This window comes from Osmerus mordax, chromosome 8, assembly GCF_038355195.1.
Source record: "Osmerus mordax isolate fOsmMor3 chromosome 8, fOsmMor3.pri, whole genome shotgun sequence".
NCBI classification, from domain to species: Eukaryota; Metazoa; Chordata; class Actinopteri; order Osmeriformes; family Osmeridae; genus Osmerus; species Osmerus mordax.
In genome coordinates, this window is record NC_090057.1 from 18,237,496 (window position 1) to 18,261,231 (window position 23,736).

A 23,736-nucleotide genomic window follows, 5' to 3' on the forward strand; every position below is an offset into this window, starting at 1 on the left:
GGCTGAGTGTGTGAGAATGTGGAGCGCGCGCGCTGAGGAGCAGGGGAGACATTTCATTGGAAATTTCCTTAACAATTAGCCAAGCAAGCATTTTTCAAATATTCACCTAAATTCAACTTTTCATCTTACAGTCAACTTTTTCTGAGATTTGTGTACTAAACATTCTCAAGAGTCTTCATGAACTTGTGATTGAATCAGAGTTTTTTGACTGCCGTATGTGTAAAGCATTATTTTAGCGTTAGAAATAAATTAGATTTCCTTTATTTCAATCATTTTTTAAGATATTAATTTGCCTTCTCACATGGGAACATGACGTAGTGTCTTTCACGTGACACACCAAGTTTGGTGTTGATATTTCAAAGATTTGCTGAGATTTGATCCAACTTCCTGTTTGGTTGCTCTGTTGACGATTTTGATTGGCTGTACCGGACAAACGGTTTTGAAATTCAAAAATCTGTTGAAGATTTCAGTGAGGGTTAATCTGACGATGATACCTGGCAATTCTGGGGAAGATTGGACAAAAATTGTAATAGAAGTAGCGAAAAAACGTGTTTCCTAAATCTTTATTGTACAAAAAAATCCAATATGGCGGCCGTTATAGGTTATTGAGGCTTTTTTGTTCCTCGTGAGAAATAAGGCATATCTAATTGAATTTCAGAATTTTGGGACAAATGGGATGAGAATGGCATCACTTTGTAAATAGACAATTGGGGCTTGGCCGTAGCGCCACCTATGGATAATGGTGCGTCATTTGTGGTGTGGTAGTTACTCCTGGCCAATACTATCAATGTTTCAGGATTTTGAGAACTTTTTCTAAAATGCATTACCATCAAGATCCACAAGGGCCTTCACTTCAAGCCAAGGAATGAGTGGGGGCTTTGTCAGCCCACAATTGCCTGAAATGTTGTGTATGCGTCTCGCCAAGCCCGCGTGTGTGTCAAGGGAAAGGCTGAGTGTGTGAGAATGTGGAGCACGCGCGCGCTGAAGAGCAGGGGAGACATTTCATTGAAAATTTCGTTAGCAATTAGCCAAGCATGCATTTTTCAAATATTCACCACAAATCGACTTTTCATGTTACAGTCAACTTTTCCTCAGATTTGTGTACTAAACATTCTCAAGAGTCTTCATATGAACTTGTGATTGAATCAAAGTATCAGTTTTTGACCGGCGGATGTGTAAAGCATTATTTTTGCGTTAGCGATAAATTCAATTTGCTTTAAATCAACCATTTCTGGAGATATGAAATAGCCTTTGCACATGGTAACATGTTGTAGTGTCTTCCTTGTGACATACCAAGTTACGTGTTGATATCTCAAAGATTTGCTGAGATTTGACCCAAGTTCCTGTTTGGTTACTTTTTTGCTGATTTTGATTGGCTGTGCCGGACAAACGGTTTAGAAAATCAAAACGCCATGGGATAACTTTTGTGAGGCTTGGTCTGAAGATCATCTCTGGTCATTTTGAAGAAGATATGACAAAAATTGTAGGAGGAGTAGGCTTTCAAAGGTTTTTGATACAACCGGAAATAGCGGAAAATCTATATAACCGGAAATTGACGTCATATGGTGCGTTGAACTCGTCTTGATCCAGGGAATCCAATGGTACCTCATTTTTGAAAATCAGTCATACGGTTCAAAAGTTGCGTGTGTAAACACAAGTCCAACTTTGACCCATTGGTGGCGCTAGAGTGGTCTGATGGGATACATGAAACTTGGTGTAGGTATAGAAGGAACTGTCCTTAATGAGTGTGCCAAATTTGTCAAAAAGTTATCCAAGGGGTCTAGGGGCTGCCATTGACTCCCATGGAACTAGAATAATAATAATAAATATAACTGCAAGCAGCAATGGCGGATTCCTCCAAACATTGCAAACCACTGAAAAATTTATATTCTTTACAAATTGTCACTGTAAAATTCCATGCTGCAGACTTACCAATGGGATACCAAATCTGAAATGCAATACCATCAAGATCCACAAGGGCTTTTATTTCAAGCCAAGGAGTGAAGGGAGGGGGCTTGGTGAGCCTACCCATTCCAGAAAGCCTTGTATCTTTGTGTATCAGGGCGTGGCCTGTAGCGTCACTTATGGGTGATATTGGGCCATTTGTGGTGTGGTAGTTACTCTTGGCCTATACTATCAATGTTTCAGGATTTTGAGAACTTTTTACCATTGCATACAAAATCGGAAATGCAATACCACCAAGATCCACATGGGCCTTTGCTAAAGACCAAGCAATGAGTGGGGGCTTGGTCAGCCCACAATTGCCTGAAATGTTGTGTATGCGTCTCGCCAAGCTTGCGCGTGTGTCAAGGGAAAGGCTGAGTGTGTGAGAATGTGGAGCGCGCGCGTTGAGGGTCAGGGGAGACATTTAGTTGGAAATTTCCTTAATAATTAGCCAAGCATGCATTTTTCAAATATTCACCAAAAATCAGCTTTTCATCTTAGAGTCAACTTTTTCTGAGATTTGTGTACTAAACATTCGCAAGAGTCTTCATGAACTTGTGATTGAATTAGAGTTTTTTGACTGGCGGAAGTGTAAAGCATTATTTTAGCGTTAGATAGAAATAAATTAGATTTCCTTTATTTCAATCATTTTTTAAGATATTAATTTGCCTTCTCACATGGGAACATGATGTGGTGTCTTTCACGTGACACACCAAGTTTGGTGGTGATATTTCAAAGATTTGCTGAGATTTGATCCAACTGCCTGTTTGGTTGCTTTGTTGACGATTTTGATTGGCTGTACCGGACAAACGGTTATGAAATTCAAAAATCTGTTGAAGATTTCAGTGAGGGTTGCTCTGACGATGATACCTGCCAATTCTGGGGAAGATTGGACAAATTGTAGGAGAAGTAGCAAAAAAACGTGTTTCCTAAATCTTTATTGTACAAAAAAATCCAATATGGCGGCCGTTATAGGTTATTGAGGCTTTTTTGTTCCTCATGAGAAATAAGGCATATATAATGAATTTCAGAATTTTGGGACAAATGGGATGCGAATGGCATCACTTTGTAAATGGAAAATTGGGGCTTGGCCGTAGCGCCACCTATGGATAATGGTGCGTCATTTGTGGTGTGGTAGTTACTCCTGGCCTATACTATCGGAAACACACTAGATCTAGTGATAACAACTGGACTAAATATCAATAATATTTCAATAACTGATCTACCCCTCTCAGACCATCATTATATACTTTTTAATGTGGAAATTATCCTAACAAAAACCAAAAAAGAATTCTTAGTCCATAGAAGATATTTAGACGATACAGCTATGATGACATTTTCTGAACAATTTGTTCTACATGAGCCGACTTACCATGATTGCTCTCTGAATTAAATGGTAGAGAACCTCAATTATGCACTATTATCTGTGTTAGACTCAGTTGCACCACTGAAAACCAAAAAGAAGTGCACAAGCAGAACCTCCCCATTGCTGAGAAATAAAAATGTTAGTGAAACGAAAAGAAAATGCCGTGCAGCAGAGAGAAAATGGAGGAAAACAAAGATCACTATCCACTACAATATCTACAAAGATACACTAACCACCTTTAACAAAACCATCCGTCTAGCAAGGAGAGAATATTTCTCCAACATTATTACAGAAAATGCCAGAAATTCCAGAGTTCTTTTCTCCACCATTGACCAGCTGCTAAACACTGTCCCTGCCCCACCTCCATCCTCAGCAGTTAAATGTGAAGAGCTTGCTTTGTTCTTCAAGAACAAAATAACTTTGATTAGAGCGAGTATTATTAATAGTGGGGTCGAAACTGACATCAGTAGATTCTGCAACATAACCATGAGCACATTTACCTGTATCACACTTAGTGAACTTTCCAAAATTGTCAGCGAATCTAACTCCACAACCTCAGATATTGATCCTATACCCACAACATTCTTTAAGCGAGTGTTTGATAGTGTCTCAGGTCCGGTGCTAGAGATTATAAACACATCCCTTAGAACTGGCGTCTTCCCAGATGCCTTCAAAACAGCTGTTGTAAAGCCCCTATTAAAGAAACCCAAATTGGATAACAGTCTACTTGCAAATTACAGACCAATATCAAACCTCCCATTTATTAGTAAAGTACTGGAAAAGATAGTTTTAGTCCAATTAAATTATTTTCTTGAAGAAAATAACATCCTGGAAGTCTCGCAGTCAGGTTTCAGGAAATATCACAGTACTGAAACTGCTCTCACCAAAATAATTAGCGACCTCAGACTAAACTCTGATGCAAATAAAGTCTCTATCCTTATCCTGTTAGATCTCAGTGCAGCATTTGATACAATTGATCACGACATCCTAATCAATAGACTGGAAAAGCTTATTGGGTTCACGGATAGTGTATTGAACTGGCTGAAATCATATATCACAGGAAGGAAGTTTTATGTTAGTTTAGGTGACCATAGGTCCAAGAAACATCAGAACTGCTACGGGGTTGCTCAAGGAAGCTGTTAGGTCCATTACTTTTTTCTCTTTATATGTTACCACTCGGCGACATAATCAGAGAACATAACATAGATTTCCATAGCTATGCGGATGACACACAACTATATATATCCACTGAACCCAACGATGCAACGGCCATCAATTCCATTACAAACTGCCTGTTGGCAATAAACAAATGGATGAATGATAACTTTCTTAAATTAAATGAAGACAAAACCGAAGTCCTACTATGTGGCCCCAAATCCAAAAGAGAGATGCTTATTAAGAATCTTGGAGGCTTAACCCCCTGTCTTAAACCAGAGGTGACGAGTCTCTGCGTAATCCTGGACTCAGATTTGAATTTCAACTCTCACATTAATAAAGTGACCAAAACAGCTTTCTTTCACCTGAGGAATATAGCAAAGGTACGACCATTCATAAACCAAAATGATGCAGAGAAGTTAATTCATGCTTTTATATCCAGCCGGCTGGACTACTGTAACGCACTTTTCACTGGTCTTCCCAAGAAAACCACTGAAAGACTACAGCTCATTCAAAATTCTGCAGCTAGATTATTAACCAAAACTAAAAGGAGAAAACACATTAGTCCTGTCCTAGCTACTTTACACTGGCTCCCTGTTACCTTCAGAATTGACTTTAAGGTCCTTTTTCTCACATACAAAGCTCTACACGGACAAGGACCTAGCTACATTGCTAACTCCTTTATAAACTACACACCAGCTAGAACACTGCGATCATCAAATGCAGGCCTATTAGAGGTCACCAGAAGCAGTCATAAGAAGATTGGTGATTCGGCCTTTGTCAATTACGCCCCAAAACTATGGAACAAATTACCCATAAATATTAGGGAAGCTAACACTCTAGACATTTTTAAAAGACAGCTTAAAACCTACCTTTTTACCGAAGCATTTAAGTAATTTGATCTCAAAAGGGTTTTCCTACTTTTTAAAGTTGTTTTCTCTCTTGAACAGAGATCTTATTGGGATTTTTATTATTGTTTGAATTATTTATCACTTGTATTATTGTTTTTATTGATTTTATGTAAAGCACCTTGAGCTACAATTCTTGTATGAAATGTGCTATATAAATAAAGTCTTACTTACTTACTTACTTACTATCAATGTTTCAGGATTTTGAGAACATTTTCTAAAATGCATTACCATCAAGATCCACAAGGGCCTTCACTTCAAGCCAAGGAATGAGTGGGGGCTTGGTCAGCCCACAATTGCCTGAAATGTTGTGTGTGCGTCTCGCCAAGCCCGCGCGTGTGTCAAGGGAAAGGCTGAGTGTGTGAGAATGTGGAGCACGCGCGCGCTGAAGAGCAGGGGAGACATTTCATTGAAAATTTCGTTAGCAATTAGCCAAGCATGCATGTTTCAAATATTCACATAAAATCGACTTTTCATGTTACAGTCAACTTTTCCTCAGATTTGTGTACTAAACATTCTCAAGAGTCTTCATATGAACTTGTGATTGAATCAAAGTATCAGTTTTTGACCGGCGGATGTGTAAAGCATTATTTTAGCGTTAGCGATAAATTCGATTTGCTTTATATCAATCATTTTTTGAGATATGAAGTTGCCTTTGCACATGGTATCATGTTGTAGTGTCGTCCACCGATATACCAAGTTTAGTGTTGATATCTCAAAGATTTGCTGAGATTTGACCCAAGTTCCTGTTTGGTTATTTTTTTGCTGATTTTGATTGGCTGTGCCGGACAAACGGTTTATAAAATCAAAACGCCATGGGATAACTTTTGTGAGGCTTGGTCTGAAGATAATCTCTGGTCATTTTGAAGAAGATATGACAAAAATTGTAGGAGGAGTAGGCTTTCAAAGGTTTTTGATACAACCGGAAATAGCGGAAAATCTATATAACCGGAAATTGACGTCATAGGGTGCGTTGAACTCGTCTTGATCCAGGGAATCCAATGGTACCTCATTTTTGAAAATCAGTCATACGGTTCAAAAGTTGCGTGTGTAAACACAAGTCCAACTTTGACCCATTGGTGGCGCTAGAGTGGTCTGATGGGATACATGAAACTTGGTGTAGGTATAGAAGGAACTGTCCTTAATGAGTGTGCCAAATTTAACAAAAAGTTATCCAAGGGTTCTAGGGGCTGCCATTGACTCCCATGGAACTAGAATAATAATAATAATAATAATAAAACTAACAATAACAATAGGTTTCCTCCTTACGGAGGAATCCTAAATATAACTGCAAGCAGCAATGGCGGATTCCTCCAAACATTGCAAACCACTGAAAAATGTATATTCTTTACAAATAGTCACTGTAAAATTCCATGCCGCAGACTTACCAATGGGATACCAAATATGAAATGCAATACCATCAAGATCCACAAGGGCTTTTATTTAAAGCCAAGGAGTGAAGGGAGGGGGCTTGGTTGAGCCTACCCATTCCAGAAAGCCTTGTATCTTTGTGTATCAGTGTACTAATACACAACTAATGTGGTAGTTACTCTTGGCCTATACTATCAATGTTTCAGGATTTTGAGAACTTTTTACCATTGCATACAAAATCGGAAATGCAATACCATCAAGATCCACATGGGCCTTTGCTAAAGACCAAGCAATGAGTGGGGCTTGGTCAGCCCACAATTGCCTGAAATGTTGTGTATGCGTCTCGTCAAGCTTGCGCGTGTGTCAGGGAAAGGCTGAGTGTGTGAGAATGTGGAGCGCGCGCAAGGATTTTTTTGTACAATAAAGATTTAGGAAACATGCACACTGATACTACTGATTCCTAAATCTTTATTGTACAAAAACATCCAATATGGCGGCCGTTATAGGTTATTGAGGCTTTTTTGTTCCTCATGAGAAATAAGGCATATCTAATGAATTTCAGAATTTTGGGACAAATGGGATGCGAATGGCATCACTTTGTAAATGGAAAATTGGGGCTTGGCCATAGCGCCACCTATGGATAATGGTGCGTCATTTGTGGTGTGGTAGTTACTCCTGGCCTATACTATCAATGTTTCAGGATTTTGAGAACTTTTTCTAAAATGCATTACCATCAAGATCCACAAGGGCCTTCACTTCAAGCCAAGGAATGAGTGGGGGCTTGGTCAGCCCACAATTGCCTGAAATGTTGTGTATGCGTCTCGTCAAGCTTGCGCGTGTGTCAAGGGAAAGGCTGAGTGTGTGAGAATGTGGAGCGCGCGCGCGCTGAGGAGCAGGGGAGACATTTCATTGGAAATTTCCTTAACAATTAGCCAAGCATGCATTTTTCAAATATTCACCAAATTTCAACTTTTCATGTTACAGTCAACTTTTTCTGAGATTTGTGTACTAAACATTCTCAAGAGTCTTTATGAACATGTGATTTAATCAGAGTTTTTTGACTGGCGGATGTGTAAAGCATTATTTTAGCGTTAGATAGAAATAAATTAGATTTCCTTTATTTCAATCATTTTTTAAGATATTAATTTGCCTTCTCACATGGGAACATGATGTAGTGTCTTTCACGTGACACACCAAGTTTGGTGGTGATATTTCAAAGATTTGCTGAGATTTGATACAACTTCCTGTTTGGTTGCTTTGTTGACGATTTTGATTGGCTGTACCGGACAAACGGTTTTGAAATTCAAAAATCTGTTGAAGAATTCAGTGAGGGTTGCTCTGACGATGATACCTGCCAATTCTGGGGAAGATTGGACAAAAATTGTAGGAGAAGTAGCAAAAAAACGTGTTTCCTAAATCTTTATTGTACAAAAAAATCCAATATGGCGGCCGTTATAGGTTATTGAGGCTTTTTTGTTCCTCATGAGAAATAAGGCATATCTAATGAATTTCAGAATTTTGGGACAAATGGGATGCGAATGGCATCACTTTGTAAATGGACAATTGGGGCTTGGTCGTAGCGCCACCTATGGATAATGGTGCGTCATTTGTGGTGTGGTAGTTACTCCTGGCCTATACTATCAATGTTTCAGGATTTTGAGAACTTTTTCTAAAATGCATTACCATCAAGATCCACAAGGGCCTTCACTTCAAGCCAAGGAATGAGTGGGGGCTTGGTCAGCCCACAATTGCCTGAAATGTTGTGTATGCGTCTCGCCAAGCCCGCGCGTGTGTCAAGGGAAAGGCTGAGTGTGTGAGAATGTGGAGCACGCGCGCGCTGAAGAGCAGGGGAGACATTTCATTGAAAATTTCGTTAGCAATTAGCCAAGCATGCATGTTTCAAATATTCACATAAAATCGGCTTTTCATGTTACAGTCAACTTTTCCTCAGATTTGTGTACTAAACATTCTCAAGAGTCTTCATATGAACTTGTGATTGAATCAAAGTATCAGTTTTTGACCGGCGGATGTGTAAAGCATTATTTTAGCGTGAGCAATAAATTCGATTTGCTTTATATCAATCATTTTTTGAGATATGAAGTTGCCTTTGCACATGGTAACATGTTGTAGTGTCGTCTACCGATATACCAAGTTTAGTGTTGATATCTCAAAGATCTGCAGAGATTTGACCCAAGTTCCTGTTTGGTTACTTTTTTGCTGATTTTGATTGGCTGTGCAGGACAAACGGTTTAGAAAATCAAAACGCCATGGGATAACTTTTGTGAGGCTTGGTCTGAAGATCATCTCTGGTCATTTTGAAGAAGATATGACAAAAATTGTAGGAGGAGTAGGCTTTCAAAGGTTTTTGATACAACCGGAAATAGCGGAAAATCCATATAACCGGAAATTGACGTCATAGGGTGCGTTGAACTCGGCTTGATCCAGGGAATCCAATGGTACCTCATTTTTGAAAATCAGTCATACGGTTCAAAAGTTGCGTGTGTAAACACAAGTCCAACTTTGACCCATTGGTGGCGCTAGAGTGGTCTGATGGGATACATGAAACTTGGTGTAGGTATAGAAGGAACTGTCCTTAATGAGTGTGCCAAATTTAACAAAAAGTTATCCAAGGGGTCTAGGGGCTGCCATTGACTCCCATGGAACTAGAATAATAATAATAATAAATATAACTGCAAGCAGCAATGGCGGATTCCTCCAAACATTGCAAACCACTGAAAAATGTATATTCTTTACAAATAGTCACTGTAAAATTCCATGCCGCAGACTTACCAATGGGATACCAAATATGAAATGCAATACCATCAAGATCCACAAGGGCTTTTATTTAAAGCCAAGGAGTGAAGGGAGGGGGCTTGGTTGAGCCTACCCATTCCAGAAAGCCTTGTATCTTTGTGTATCAGGGCGTGGCCTGTAGCGTCACTTATGGGTGATATTGGGCCATTTGTGGTGTGGTAGTTACTCTTGGCCTATACTATAAATGTTTCAGGATTTTGAGAACTTTTACCATTGCATACAAAATCGGAAATGCAATACCATCAAGATCCACATGGGCCTTTGCTAAAGACCAAGCAATGAGTGGGGGCTTGGTCAGCCCACAATTGCCTGAAATGTTGTGTATGCGTCTCGTCAAGCTTGCGCGTGTGTCAAGGGAAAGGCTGAGTGTGTGAGAATGTGTAGCGCGCGCGCTGAGGAGCAGAGGGAGACGTTTCATTGGAAATTTCCTTAACAATTAGCCAAGCATGCATTTTTCAAATATTCACCAAAATTCAACTTTTCATCTTACAGTCAACTTTTTCTGAGATTTGTGTACTAAACATTCTCAAGAGTTTTCATGAACTAAAGGCAAACAAATCAACAGTTATTGGCCAAAAAACATTTTTGGTTCCTGCGGCCACGCCGATCACATGACACGATCACATGACACCAAATTGATTGGACATCCTCAGAAGACGGTTCCGAGTCATCTTACCAAGTTTGGTGTTGATATTTCAAAGATTTGCTGAGATTTGATCCAACTTCCTGTTTGGTTGCTTTGTTGACGATTTTGATTGGCTGTACCGGACAAACGGTTTTGAAATTCAAAAATCTGTTAAAGAATTCAGTGAGGGTTGCTCTGACGATGATACCTGCCAATTCTGGGGAAGATTGGACAAGAATTGTAGGAGAAGTAGCAAAAAAACGTGTTTCCTAAATCTTTATTGTACAAAAACATCCAATATGGCGGCCGTTATAGGTTATTGAGGCTTTTTTGTTCCTCATGAGAAATAAGGCATATCTAATGAATTTCAGAATTTTGGGACAAATGGGATGCGAATGGCATCACTTTGTAAATGGAAAATTGGGGCTTGGCCATAGCGCCACCTATGGATAATGGTGCGTCATTTGTGGTGTGGTAGTTACTCCTGGCCTATACTATCAATGTTTCAGGATTTTGAGAACTTTTTCTAAAATGCATTACCATCAAGATCCACAAGGGCCTTCACTTCAAGCCAAGGAATGAGTGGGGGCTTGGTCAGCCCACAATTGCCTGAAATGTTGTGTATGCGTCTCGTCAAGCTTGCGCGTGTGTCAAGGGAAAGGCTGAGTGTGTGAGAATGTGGAGCGCGCGCGCGCTGAGGAGCAGGGGAGACATTTCATTGGAAATTTCCTTAACAATTAGCCAAGCATGCATTTTTCAAATATTCACCAAATTTCAACTTTTCATGTTACAGTCAACTTTTTCTGAGATTTGTGTACTAAACATTCTCAAGAGTCTTTATGAACATGTGATTTAATCAGAGTTTTTTGACTGGCGGATGTGTAAAGCATTATTTTAGCGTTAGATAGAAATAAATTAGATTTCCTTTATTTCAATCATTTTTTAAGATATTAATTTGCCTTCTCACATGGGAACATGATGTAGTGTCTTTCACGTGACACACCAAGTTTGGTGGTGATATTTCAAAGATTTGCTGAAATTTGATACAACTTCCTGTTTGGTTGCTTTGTTGACGATTTTGATTGGCTGTACCGGACAAACGGTTTTGAAATTCAAAAATCTGTTGAAGAATTCAGTGAGGGTTGCTCTGACGATGATACCTGCCAATTCTGGGGAAGATTGGACAAAAATTGTAGGAGAAGTAGCAAAAAAACGTGTTTCCTAAATCTTTATTGTACAAAAAAATCCAATATGGCGGCCGTTATAGGTTATTGAGGCTTTTTTGTTCCTCATGAGAAATAAGGCATATCTAATGAATTTCAGAATTTTGGGACAAATGGGATGCGAATGGCATCACTTTGTAAATGGAAAATTGGGGCTTGGCCGTAGCGCCACCTATGGATAATGGTGCGTCATTTGTGGTGTGGTAGTTACTCCTGGCCTATACTATCAATGTTTCAGGATTTTGAGAACTTTTTCTAAAATGCATTACCATCAAGATCCACAAGGGCCTTCACTTCAAGCTAAGGAATGAGTGGCGGCTTGGTCAGCCCACAATTGCCTGAAATGTTGTGTATGCGTCTCGCCAAGCCCGCGCGTGTGTCAAGGGAAAGGCTGAGTGTGTGAGAATGTGGAGCACGCGCGCGCTGAAGAGCAGGGGAGACATTTCATTGAAAATTTCGTTAGCAATTAGCCAAGCATGCATGTTTCAAATATTCACATAAAATCGACTTTTCATGTTACAGTCAACTTTTCCTCAGATTTGTGTACTAAACATTCTCAAGAGTCTTCATATGAACTTGTGATTGAATCAAAGTATCAGTTTTTGACCGGCGGATGTGTAAAGCATTATTTTAGCGTGAGCAATAAATTCGATTTGCTTTATATCAATCATTTTTTGAGATATGAAGTTGCCTTTGCACATGGTAACATGTTGTAGTGTCGTCTACCGATATACCAAGTTTAGTGTTGATATCTCAAAGATCTGCAGAGATTTGACCCAAGTTCCTGTTTGGTTACTTTTTTGCTGATTTTGATTGGCTGTGCAGGACAAACGGTTTAGAAAATCAAAACGCCATGGGATAACTTTTGTGAGGCTTGGTCTGAAGATCATCTCTGGTCATTTTGAAGAAGATATGACAAAAATTGTAGGAGGAGTAGGCTTTCAAAGGTTTTTGATACAACCGGAAATAGCGGAAAATCCATATAACCGGAAATTGACGTCATAGGGTGCGTTGAACTCGGCTTGATCCAGGGAATCCAATGGTACCTCATTTTTGAGAATCAGTCATACGGTTCAAAAGTTGCGTGTGTAAACACAAGTCCAACTTTGACCCATTGGTGGCGCTAGAGTGGTCTGATGGGATACATGAAACTTGGTGTAGGTATAGAAGGAACTGTCCTTAATGAGTGTGCCAAATTTAACAAAAAGTTATCCAAGGGGTCTAGGGGCTGCCATTGACTCCCATGGAACTAGAATAATAATAATAATAATAATAATAATAATAATAAAACTAACAATAACAATAGGTTTCCTCCTTACGGAGGAATCCTAATAATAATAATAATAATAAAACTAACAATAACAAAAGTTATCCAAGGGGTCTAGGGGCTGCCATTGACTCCCATGGAACTAGAATAATAATAATAATAATAATAATAATAATAATAAAACTAACAATAACAATAGGTTTCCTCCTTACGGAGGAATCCTAAATATAGCTGCAAGCAGCAATGGCGGATTCCTCCAAAACATTGCGAACCATTGAAAAATGTATATTCTTCACAAATTGTCACTGTATAGAAACATCCATGCTGTAGACTTACCAATGGGATACCAAATCTGAAATGCAATACCATCAAGATCCACAAGGGCTTTTATTTCAAGCCAAGGAGTGAAGGGAGGGGGCTTGGTGAGCTAGACCCCGAAGCCATTTGTTTTGAGAATAATGGCTGGCTGATGAAGTTATTGGCTGGCTAGCCAGCTCAGCCAAAACCTAAATGGCTGCTGCAGCCGCCAAAATGTTAATAGCTACAAATGCCTGAAGCTGCCACTTCATGTCTACAGATGTTTATGTTATACTGATTTACTAGATCTCAATATTTTCAAGTTTTAAAAGAGTACAAAAATATCGACAAAACCCTAGTCCTGACAAAACAGCATTCTTACTTCCAAAAACTGAAGATCTAACAAACGTCTGAGTATGCAAAATAGAAATTAAGAAAGTATGTGAGAACAACACAATTACCTTTTCTAGTTGTTTCCGGCATTTCAGCTCAGCGTGAGAGAAAAACGCATTGCTTCTTTTACTGTCTATGTCTATGATCATCACTATCGGAAAAGGCACAATTTTAATTGGTCATCAATTCACTGTGAGTCCTGTGTATCATAGCAACGAGCACAAGACTGTGGCGAATCCGGTGTGCAAAATTGATTTAGTTTATCATTGATTTTTTGAGTGTGTATGTCTCTATGTGATAGATATAATTATTGTTTGACGCAAATAATTTCATCTTGCTGAGCCAAAAAATATCAGATGGTGGCTCAATTTGGCTTACAAAATATTAGCTGGCTTTGGCTGAAACTCAAATGGCACCGCTTGGTGGCACTTGGCGTTGGCTTCAGGGTCTATGGTGAGCCTACCCATTCCAGAAAGCCTTGTGTCTTTGTGCATCAGGGTGTGGCCTGTAGCGTCAACTATTGGTGATATTGGGCCATTTGTGGTGTGGTAGTTACTCTTGGCCTATACTATCAATGTTTTAGGGTTTTGAGAACTTTTTACCATTGCATAAAAAATCGGAAATGCAATACCATGAAGATCCACATGGGCCTTTGCTAAAGACCAAGCAATGAGTGGGGGCTTGGTCAGCCCACACTCTCCTGAAATGTTGTGTTTGCGTCTCGCCAAGCTTGCGCGTGTGTCAAGGGAAAGGCTGAGTGTGTGAGAATGTGGAGCACGCGCGCGCTGAGGACCTGTACCAGACAAACGGTTGTGAAAATAAAAAATCTGTTGAATACATGAGTGAGGGTTGCTCTGACGATGATGTGTGCCAATTCTGGGGAAGATTGCACCTGAATTGAAGGAGGAGTAGCGAAAAAACGTGTTTCCTTAATCTTTATTGTACAGAAAAATCCAATATGGCGCCCGTTATAGGTTCTTGAGGCTTTTTTGTTCCTCATGAGAAATAAGGCATATCTAATGAATTTCAGAATTTTGGGACAAATGGGATGCAAATGGCATCACTTTGAATATAGGCAAATTGGGGCATGGCTGTAGAGGTTTAAAAAGCTACCTCTGCCTAAACTGACATGCACCAACTCAGAGTATTGCGTTTCAATAACCTCCTCATTGCATTCACTCTTATTCCCATAGCTATTGTGGTAGCAAACAAGCATAACTACGTGTGGCCTACACATCAAACAAAATTTCTAGTCAATTGGAGTCATGGTTCATAAGAAGATATTTGTACGTTTTCAAAATGTTCACCGTACATGGTGGACTGTATGGGTCACCACTGTATAGTTTCCCATTATAAATAAGGCATGTATAGTTTCCGACGTTTTAGACTGATGGTGTGGAAATGCCATCACTTTGAAAATGGACAATTGAGGCGTGGCCGTAGCGCCACCTATGGGTAATGGTGGGTCATTTGTGGTGTGGTAGTTTCTCATGGCCTATACTATCAATGTTTCAGGATTTTGAGAACTTTTTACCATTGCATACAAAATCGGAAATGCAATACCATCAAGATCCACATGGGCCTTTGCTAAAGACCAAGCAATGAGTGGGGGCTTGGTCAGCCCACAATTGCCTGAAATGTTGTGTATGCGTCTCGCTAAGCTTGCGCGTGTGTCAAGGGAAAGGCTGAGTGTGTGAGAATGTGGAGCGCGCGCACTGAGGAGCAGGGGAGACATTTAATTAGAAATTTCCTTAACAATTAGCCAAGCATGCATTTTTCAAATATTCATCAAAATTCAACTTTTCACCTTACAGTCAACTTTTTCTGAGATTTGTGTACTAAACATTCTCAAGAGTCTTCATGAACTTGTGATTGTATCAGAGTATCAGTTTTGCACCAGCGAATGTGTAAAGCATTAATTGAACGTTAGAAATAAATTAGATTTCCTTTATTTCAATCATTTTTGAAGATATTAATTTGCCTTCTCACATGGGAACATGATGTAGTGTCTTTCACGTGAAACATCAAGTTTTGTAGTGATATTTCAAAGATTTGCTGAGATTTGATCCAACTTCCTGTTTGGTTGCTTTGTTGACGATTTTGATTGGCTGTACCGGACAAACGGTTTTGAAATTCAAAAATCTGTTGAAGAATTCAGTGAGGGTTGCTCTGACGATGATATCTGCCAATTCTGGGGAAGATTGGACAAAAATTGTAGGAGAAGTAGCAAAAAAACGTGTTTCCTAAATCTTTATTGTACAAAAAAATCCAATATGGCGGCCGTTATAGGTTATTGAGGCTTTTATGTTCCTCATGAGACATAAGGTATATCTAATGAATTTCAGAATTTTGGGACAAATGGGATGCGAATGGCATCACTTTGTAAATGGAAAATTGGGGCTTGGCCATAGCGCCATCTATGGATAATGGTGCGTCATTTGTGGTGTGGTAGTTACTCCTGGCCTATACTATCAATGTTTCAGGATTTTGAGAACTTTTTCTAAAATGCATTACCATCAAGATCCACAAGGGCCTTCACTTCAAGCCAAGGAATGAGTGGGGGCTTGGTCAGCCCACAATTGCCTGAAATGTTGTGTATGCGTCTCGCCAAGCCCGCGTGTGTGTCAAGGGAAAGGCTGAGTGTGTGAGAATGTGGAGCACGCGCGCGCTGAAGAGCAGGGGAGACATTTCATTGGAAATTTCGTCATCAATTAGCCAAGCATGCATGTTTCAAATATTCACCACAAATCGACTTTTCATGTTACAGTCAACTTTTCCTCAGATTTGTGTACTAAACATTCTCAAGAATCTTCATATGAACTTGTGATTGAATCAAAGTATCAGTTTTTGACCGGCGGATGTGTAAAGCATTATTTTAGCGTTAGCGATAAATTCGATTTGCTTTATATCAATCATTTTTTGAGATATGAAGTTGCCTTTGCACATGGTAACATGTTGTAGTGTCGTCCACCGATATACCAAGTTTAGTGTTGATATCTCAAAGATTTGCTGAGATTTGACCCAAGTTCCTGTTTAGTTACTTTTTTGCTGATTTTGATTGGCTGTGCCGGACAAACGGTTTAGAAAATCAAAACGCCATGGGATAACTTTTGTGAGGCTTGGTCTGAAGATCATCTCTGGTCATTTTGAAGAAGATAAGACAAAAATTGTAGGAGGAGTAGGCTTTCAAAGGTTTTTGATACAACCGGAAATAGCGGAAAATCTATATAACCGGAAATTGACGTCATAGGGTGCGTTGAACTCGTCTTGATCCAGGGAATCCAATGGTACCTCATTTTTGAAAATCAGTTATACGGTTCAAAAGTTGCATGTGTAAACACAAGTCCAACTTTGACCCATTGGTGGCGCTAGAGTGGTCTGATGGGATACATGAAACTTGGTGTAGGTATAGAAAGAACTGTCCTTAATGAGTGTGCCAAATTTAACAAAAAGTTATCCAAGGGTTCTAGGGGCTGCCATTGACTCCCATGGAACTAGAATAATAATAATAATAATAAAACTAACAATAACAATAGGTTTCCTCCTTACGGAGGAATCCTAATAATAATAATAAAACTAACAATAACAATAGGTTTCCTCCTTACGGAGGAATCCTAATAATAAAACTAACAATAACAATAGGTTTCCTCCTTACGGAGGAATCCTAATAATAAATATAGCTGCAAGCAGCAATGGCGGATTCCTCCAAAACATTGCGAACCATTGAAAAATGTATTTTCTTCACAAATTGTCACTGTATAGAAACATCAATGCTGTAGACTTACCAATGGGATACCAAATCTGAAATGCAATACCATCAAGATCCACAAGGGCTTTTATTTCAAGCCAAGGAGTAAAGGGAGGGGGCTTGGTGAGCCTACCCATTCCAAAAAGCCTTGTATCTTTGTGTATCAGGGCGTGGCCTGTAGCGTCACTTATGGGTGATATTGGGCCATTTGTGGTGTGGTAGTTACTCTTGGCCTATACTATCAATCTTTCAGGATTTTGAGAACTTTTTACCATTGCATACAAAATCGGAAATGCAATACCACCAAGATCCACATGGGCCTTTGCTAAAGACCAAGCAATGAGTGGGGGCTTGGTCAGCCCACAATTGCCTGAAATGTTGTGTATGCGTCTCGCCAAGCTTGCGCGTGTGTCAAGGGAAAGGCTGAGTGTGTGAGAATGTGGAGCGCGCGTGCTGAGGATCAGGGGAGACATTTCATTCGAAATGTCCTTAACAATTAGCCAAGCATGCATTTTTCAAATATTCACAAAAATTCAACTTTTCATCTTACAGTCAACTTTGTGTAAAGCATTATTTTAGCGTTAGAAATAAATTAGATTTACTTTATTTCAATCATTTTTTAAGATATTAATTTGCCTTCTCACATGGGAACATGAGGTAGTGTCTTTCACGTGACACACCAAGTTTGGTGGTGATATTTCAAAGATTTGCTGAGATTTGATCCAACTTCCTGTTTGGTTGCTTTGTTGACGATTTTGATTGGCTGTACCGGACAAACGGTTTTGAAATTCAAAAATCTGTTGAAGAAATTCAGTGAGGGTTGCTCTGACAATGATACCTGCCAATTCTGGGGAAGATTGGACAAAAATTGTAGGAGAAGTAGCAAAAAAACTTGTTTCCTAAATCTTTATTGTACAAAAAAATCCAATATGGCGGCCGTTATAGGTTATTGAGGCTTTTTTGTTCCTCATGAGACATAAGGTATATCTAATGAATTTCAGAATTTTTGGACAAATGGGATGCGAATGGCATCACTTTGTAAATGGAAAATTGGGGCTTGGCCGTAGCGCCACCTATGGATAATGGTGCGTCATTTGTGGTGTGGTAGTTACTCCTGGCCTATACTATCAATGTTTCAGGATTTTGAGAACTTTTTCTAAAATGCATTACCATCAAGATCCACAAGGGCCTTCACTTCAAGCCAAGGAATGAGTGGGGGCTTGGTCAGCCCACAATTGCCTGAAATGTTGTGTATGCGTCTCGCCAAGCCCGCGCGTGTGTCAAGGGAAAGGCTGAGTGTGTGAGAATGTGGAGCGCGCGCGCTGAGGAGCAGAGGGAGACATTACATTGGAAATTTCGTTAGCAATTAGCCAAGCATGCATTTTTCAAATATTCACCAAAATTCAACTTTTCACCTTACAGTCAACTTTTTCTGAGATTTGTGTACTAAACATTCTCAAGAGTCTTCATGAACTTGTGATTGTATCAGAGTATCAGTTTTGCACCGGCGAATGTGTAAAGCATTATTTTAGCGTTAGAAATAAATTAGATTTCCTTTATTTCAATCATTTTTTAAGATATTAATTTGCCTTCTCACATGGGAACATGATGTAGTGTCTTTCACGTGACACACCAAGTTTGGTGTTGATATTTCAAAGATTTGCTGAGATTTGATCCAACTTCCTGTTTGGTTGCTTTGTTGACGATTTTGATTGGCTGTACCGGACAAACGGTTTTGAAATTCAAAAATCTGTTGAAGAGTTCAGTGAGGGTTGCTCTGACGATGATACCTGCCAATTCTGGGGAAGATTGGACAAAAATTGTAGGAGAAGTAGCAACAAAACGTGTTTCCTAAATCTTTATTGTACAAAAAAATCCAATATGGCGGCCGTTATAGGTTATTGAGGCTTTTTTGTTCCTCATGAGAAATAAGGCATATCTAATGAATTTCAGAATTTTGGGACAAAAGGGATGCGAATGGCATCACTTTGTAAATGGACAATTGGGGCTTGGCCGTAGCGCCACCTATGGATAATGGTGTGTCATTTGTGGTGTGGTAGTTACTCCTGGCCAATACTATCAATGTTTCAGGATTTTGAGAACTTTTTCTAAAATGCATTACCATCAAGATCCACAAGGGCCTTCACTTCAAGCCAAGGAATGAGTGGGGGCTTGGTCAGCCCACAATTGCCTGAAATGTTGTGTATGCGTCTCGCCAAGCCCGCGCGTGTGTCAAGGGAAAGGCTCAGTGTGTGAGAATGTGGAGCACGCGCGCGCTGAAGAGCAGGGGAGACATTTCATTGAAAATTTCGTTAGCAATTAGCCAAGCATGCATGTTTCAAATATTCACATAAAATCGACTTTTCATGTAACAGTCAACCTTTCCTCAGATTTGTGTACTAAACATTCTCAAGAGTCTTCATATGAACTTGTGATTGAATCAAAGTATCAGTTTTTGACCGGCGGATGTGTAAAGCATTATTTTAGCGTTAGCGATAAATTCGATTTGCTTTATATCAATCATTTTTTGAGATATGAAGTTGTCTTTGCACATGGTAACATGTTGTAGTGTCGTCCACCGATATACCAAGTTTAGTGTTGATATCTCAAAGATTTGCTGAGATTTGACCCAAGTTCCTGTTTGGTTACTTTTTTGCTGATTTTGATTGGCTGTGCCGGACAAACGGTTTTGAAATTCAAAAATCTGTTGAAGAATTCAGTGAGGGTTGCTCTGACGATGATACCTGCCAATTCTGGGGAAGATTGGACAAAAATTGTAGGAGAAGTAGCAAAAAAACGTTTTTCCTAAATCTTTATTGTACAAAAAAATCCAATATGGCGGCCGTTATAGGTTATTGAGGCTTTTTTGTTCCTCATGAGACATAACGTATATCTAATGAATTTCAGAATTTTGGGACAAATGGGATGCGAATGGCATCACTTTGTAAATGGAAAATTGGGGCTTGGCCGTAGCGCCACCTATGGATAATGGTGCGTCATTTGTGGTGTGGTAGTTACTCCTGGCCTATACTATCAATGTTTCAGGATTTTGAGAACATTTTCTAAAATGCATTACCATCAAGATCCACAAGGGCCTTCACTTCAAGCCAAGGAATGAGTGGGGGCTTGGTCAGCCCACAATTGCCTGAAATGTTGTGTATGCGTCTCGCCAAGCCCGCGCGTGTGTCAAGGGAAAGGCTGAGTGTGTGAGAATGTGGAGCACGCGCGCGCTGAAGAGCAGGGGAGACATTTCATTGAAAATTTCGTTAGCAATTAGCCAAGCATGCATGTTTCAAATATTCACATAAAATCGACTTTTCATGTTACAGTCAACTTTTCCTCAGATTTGTGTACTAAACATTCTCAAGAGTCTTCATATGAACTTGTGATTGAATCAAAGTATCAGTTTTTGACCGGCGGATGTGTAAAGCATTATTTTAGCGTTAGCGATAAATTCGATTTGCTTTATATCAATCATTTTTGGAGATATGAAGTTGCCTTTGCACATGGTAACATGTTGTAGTGTCGTCCACCGATATACCAAGTTTAGTGTTGATATCTCAAAGATTTGCTGAGATTTGACCCAAGTTCCTGTTTGGTTACTTTTTTGCTGATTTTGATTGGTTGTGCCGGACAAACGGTTTAGAAAATCAAAACGCCATGGGATAACTTTTGTGAGGCTTGGTCTGAAGATCATCTCTGGTCATTTTGAAGAAGATATGACAAAAATTGTAGGAGGAGTAGGCTTTCAAAGGTTTTTGATACAACCGGAAATAGCGGAAAATCTATATAACCGGAAATTGACGGCATAGGGTGCGTTGAACTCGTCTTGATCCAGGGAATCCAATGGTACCTCATTTTTGAAAATCAGTCATACGGTTCAAAAGTTGCGTGTGTAAACACAAGTCCAACTTTGACCCATTGGTGGCGCTAGAGTGGTCTGATGGGATACATGAAACTTGGTGTAGGTATAGAAGGAACTGTCCTTAATGAGTGTGCCAAATTTAACAAAAAGTTATCCAAGGGTTCTAGGGGCTGCCATTGACTCCCATGGAACTAGAATAATAATAATAAATATAACTGCAAGCAGCAATGGCGGATTCCTCCAAACATTGCAAACCACTGAAAAATGTATATTCTTTACAAATAGTCACTGTAAAATTCCATGCCGCAGACTTACCAATGGGATACCAAATATGAAATGCAATACCATCAAGATCCACAAGGGCTTTTATTTAAAGCCAAGGAGTGAAGGGAGGGGGCTTGGTTGAGCCTACCCATTCCAGAAAGCCTTGTATCTTTGTGTATCAGGGCGTGGCCTGTAGCGTCACTTATGGGTGATATTGGGCCATTTGTGGTGTGGTAGTTACTCTTGGCCTATACTATAAATGTTTCAGGATTTTGAGAACTTTTACCATTGCATACAAAATCGGAAATGCAATACCATCAAGATCCACATGGGCCTTTGCTAAAGACCAAGCAATGAGTGGGGGCTTGGTCAGCCCACAATTGCCTGAAATGTTGTGTATGCGTCTCGTCAAGCTTGCGCGTGTGTCAAGGGAAAGGCTGAGTGTGTGAGAATGTGTAGCGCGCGCGCTGAGGAGCAGAGGGAGACGTTTCATTGGAAATTTCCTTAACAATTAGCCAAGCATGCATTTTTCAAATATTCACCAAAATTCAACTTTTCATCTTACAGTCAACTTTTTCTGAGATTTGTGTACTAAACATTCTCAAGAGTTTTCATGAACTAAAGGCAAACAAATCAACAGTTATTGGCCAAAAAACATTTTTGGTTCCTGCGGCCACGCCGATCACATGACACGATCACATGACACCAAATTGATTGGACATCCTCAGAAGACGGTTCCGAGTCATCTTACCAAGTTTGGTGTTGATATTTCAAAGATTTGCTGAGATTTGATCCAACTTCCTGTTTGGTTGCTTTGTTGACGATTTTGATTGGCTGTACCGGACAAACGGTTTTGAAATTCAAAAATCTGTTAAAGAATTCAGTGAGGGTTGCTCTGACGATGATACCTGCCAATTCTGGGGAAGATTGGACAAGAATTGTAGGAGAAGTAGCAAAAAAACGTGTTTCCTAAATCTTTATTGTACAAAAACATCCAATATGGCGGCCGTTATAGGTTATTGAGGCTTTTTTGTTCCTCATGAGAAATAAGGCATATCTAATGAATTTCAGAATTTTGGGACAAATGGGATGCGAATGGCATCACTTTGTAAATGGAAAATTGGGGCTTGGCCGTAGCGCCACCTATGGATAATGGTGCGTCATTTGTGGTGTGGTAGTTACTCCTGGCCTATACTATCAATGTTTCAGGATTTTGAGAACTTTTTCTAAAATGCATTACCATCAAGATCCACAAGGGCCTTCACTTCAAGCCAAGGAATGAGTGGGGGCTTGGTCAGCCCACAATTGCCTGAAATGTTGTGTATGCGTCTCGCCAAGCCCGCGCGTGTGTCAAGGGAAAGGCTGAGTGTGTGAGAATGTGGAGCACGCGCGCGCTGAAGAGCAGGGGAGACATTTCATTGAAAATTTCGTTAGCAATTAGCCAAGCATGCATGTTTCAAATATTCACATAAAATCGACTTTTCATGTTACAGTCAACTTTTCCTCAGATTTGTGTACTAAACATTCTCAAGAGTCTTCATATGAACTTGTGATTGAATCAAAGTATCAGTTTTTGACCGGCGGATGTGTAAAGCATTATTTTAGCGTTAGCGATAAATTCGATTTGCTTTATATCAATCATCTTTTGAGATATGAAGTTGCCTTTGCACATGGTAACATGTTGTAGTGTCGTCCACCGATATACCAAGTTTAGTGTTGATATCTCAAAGATTTGCTGAGATTTGACCCAAGTTCCTGTTTGGTTACTTTTTTGCTGATTTTGATTGGTTGTGCCGGACAAACGGTTTAGAAAATCAAAACGCCATGGGATAACTTTTGTGAGGCTTGGTCTGAAGATCATCTATGGTCATTTTGAAGAAGATATGACAATAATTGTAGGAGGAGTAGGCTTTCAAAGGTTTTTGATACAACCGGAAATAGCGGAAAATCTATACAACCGGAAATTGACGTCATAGGGTGCGTTGAACTCGTCTTCATCCAGGGAATCCAATGGTACCTCATTTTTGTAAATCAGTCATACGGTTCAAAAGTTGCGTGTGTAAACACAAGTCCAACTTTGACCCATTGGTGGCGCTAGAGTGGTCTGATGGGATACATGAAACTTGGTGTAGGTATAGAAGGAACTGTCCTTAATGAGTGTGCCAAATTTAACAAAAAGTTATCCAAGGGTTCTAGGGGCTGCCATTGACTCCCATGGAACTAGAATAATAATAATAATAATAATAATAATAATAATAAAACTAACAATAACAATAGGTTTCCTCCTTACGGAGGAATCCTAAATATAGCTGCAAGCAGCAATGGCGGATTCCTCCAAAACATTGCGAACCATTGAAAAATGTATATTCTTCACAAATTGTCACTGTATAGAAACATCCATGCTGTAGACTTACCAATGGGATACCAAATCTGAAATGCAATACAATCAAGATCCACAAGGGCTTTTATTTCAAGCCAAGGAGTGAAGGGAGGGGG

The 23,736-nt window shown here is 39.6% G+C and overlaps 1 protein-coding gene across 1 annotated transcript in view; it reads left to right on the forward strand.

The window, feature by feature from the left end:
- LOC136948152 (uncharacterized) overlaps nucleotides 1-23,736 on the forward strand; it is a gene marked incomplete at its 5' end in the record, with an annotated part of 42,893 nt that overhangs the window by 14,618 nt on the left and 4,539 nt on the right. Inside the window, 2 exon segments of the mRNA XM_067242470.1 lie at nucleotides 3,947-4,445; nucleotides 4,448-5,349. Of these exon segments, the coding sequence (XP_067098571.1) occupies nucleotides 3,947-4,445; nucleotides 4,448-5,349 (1,401 nt within the window).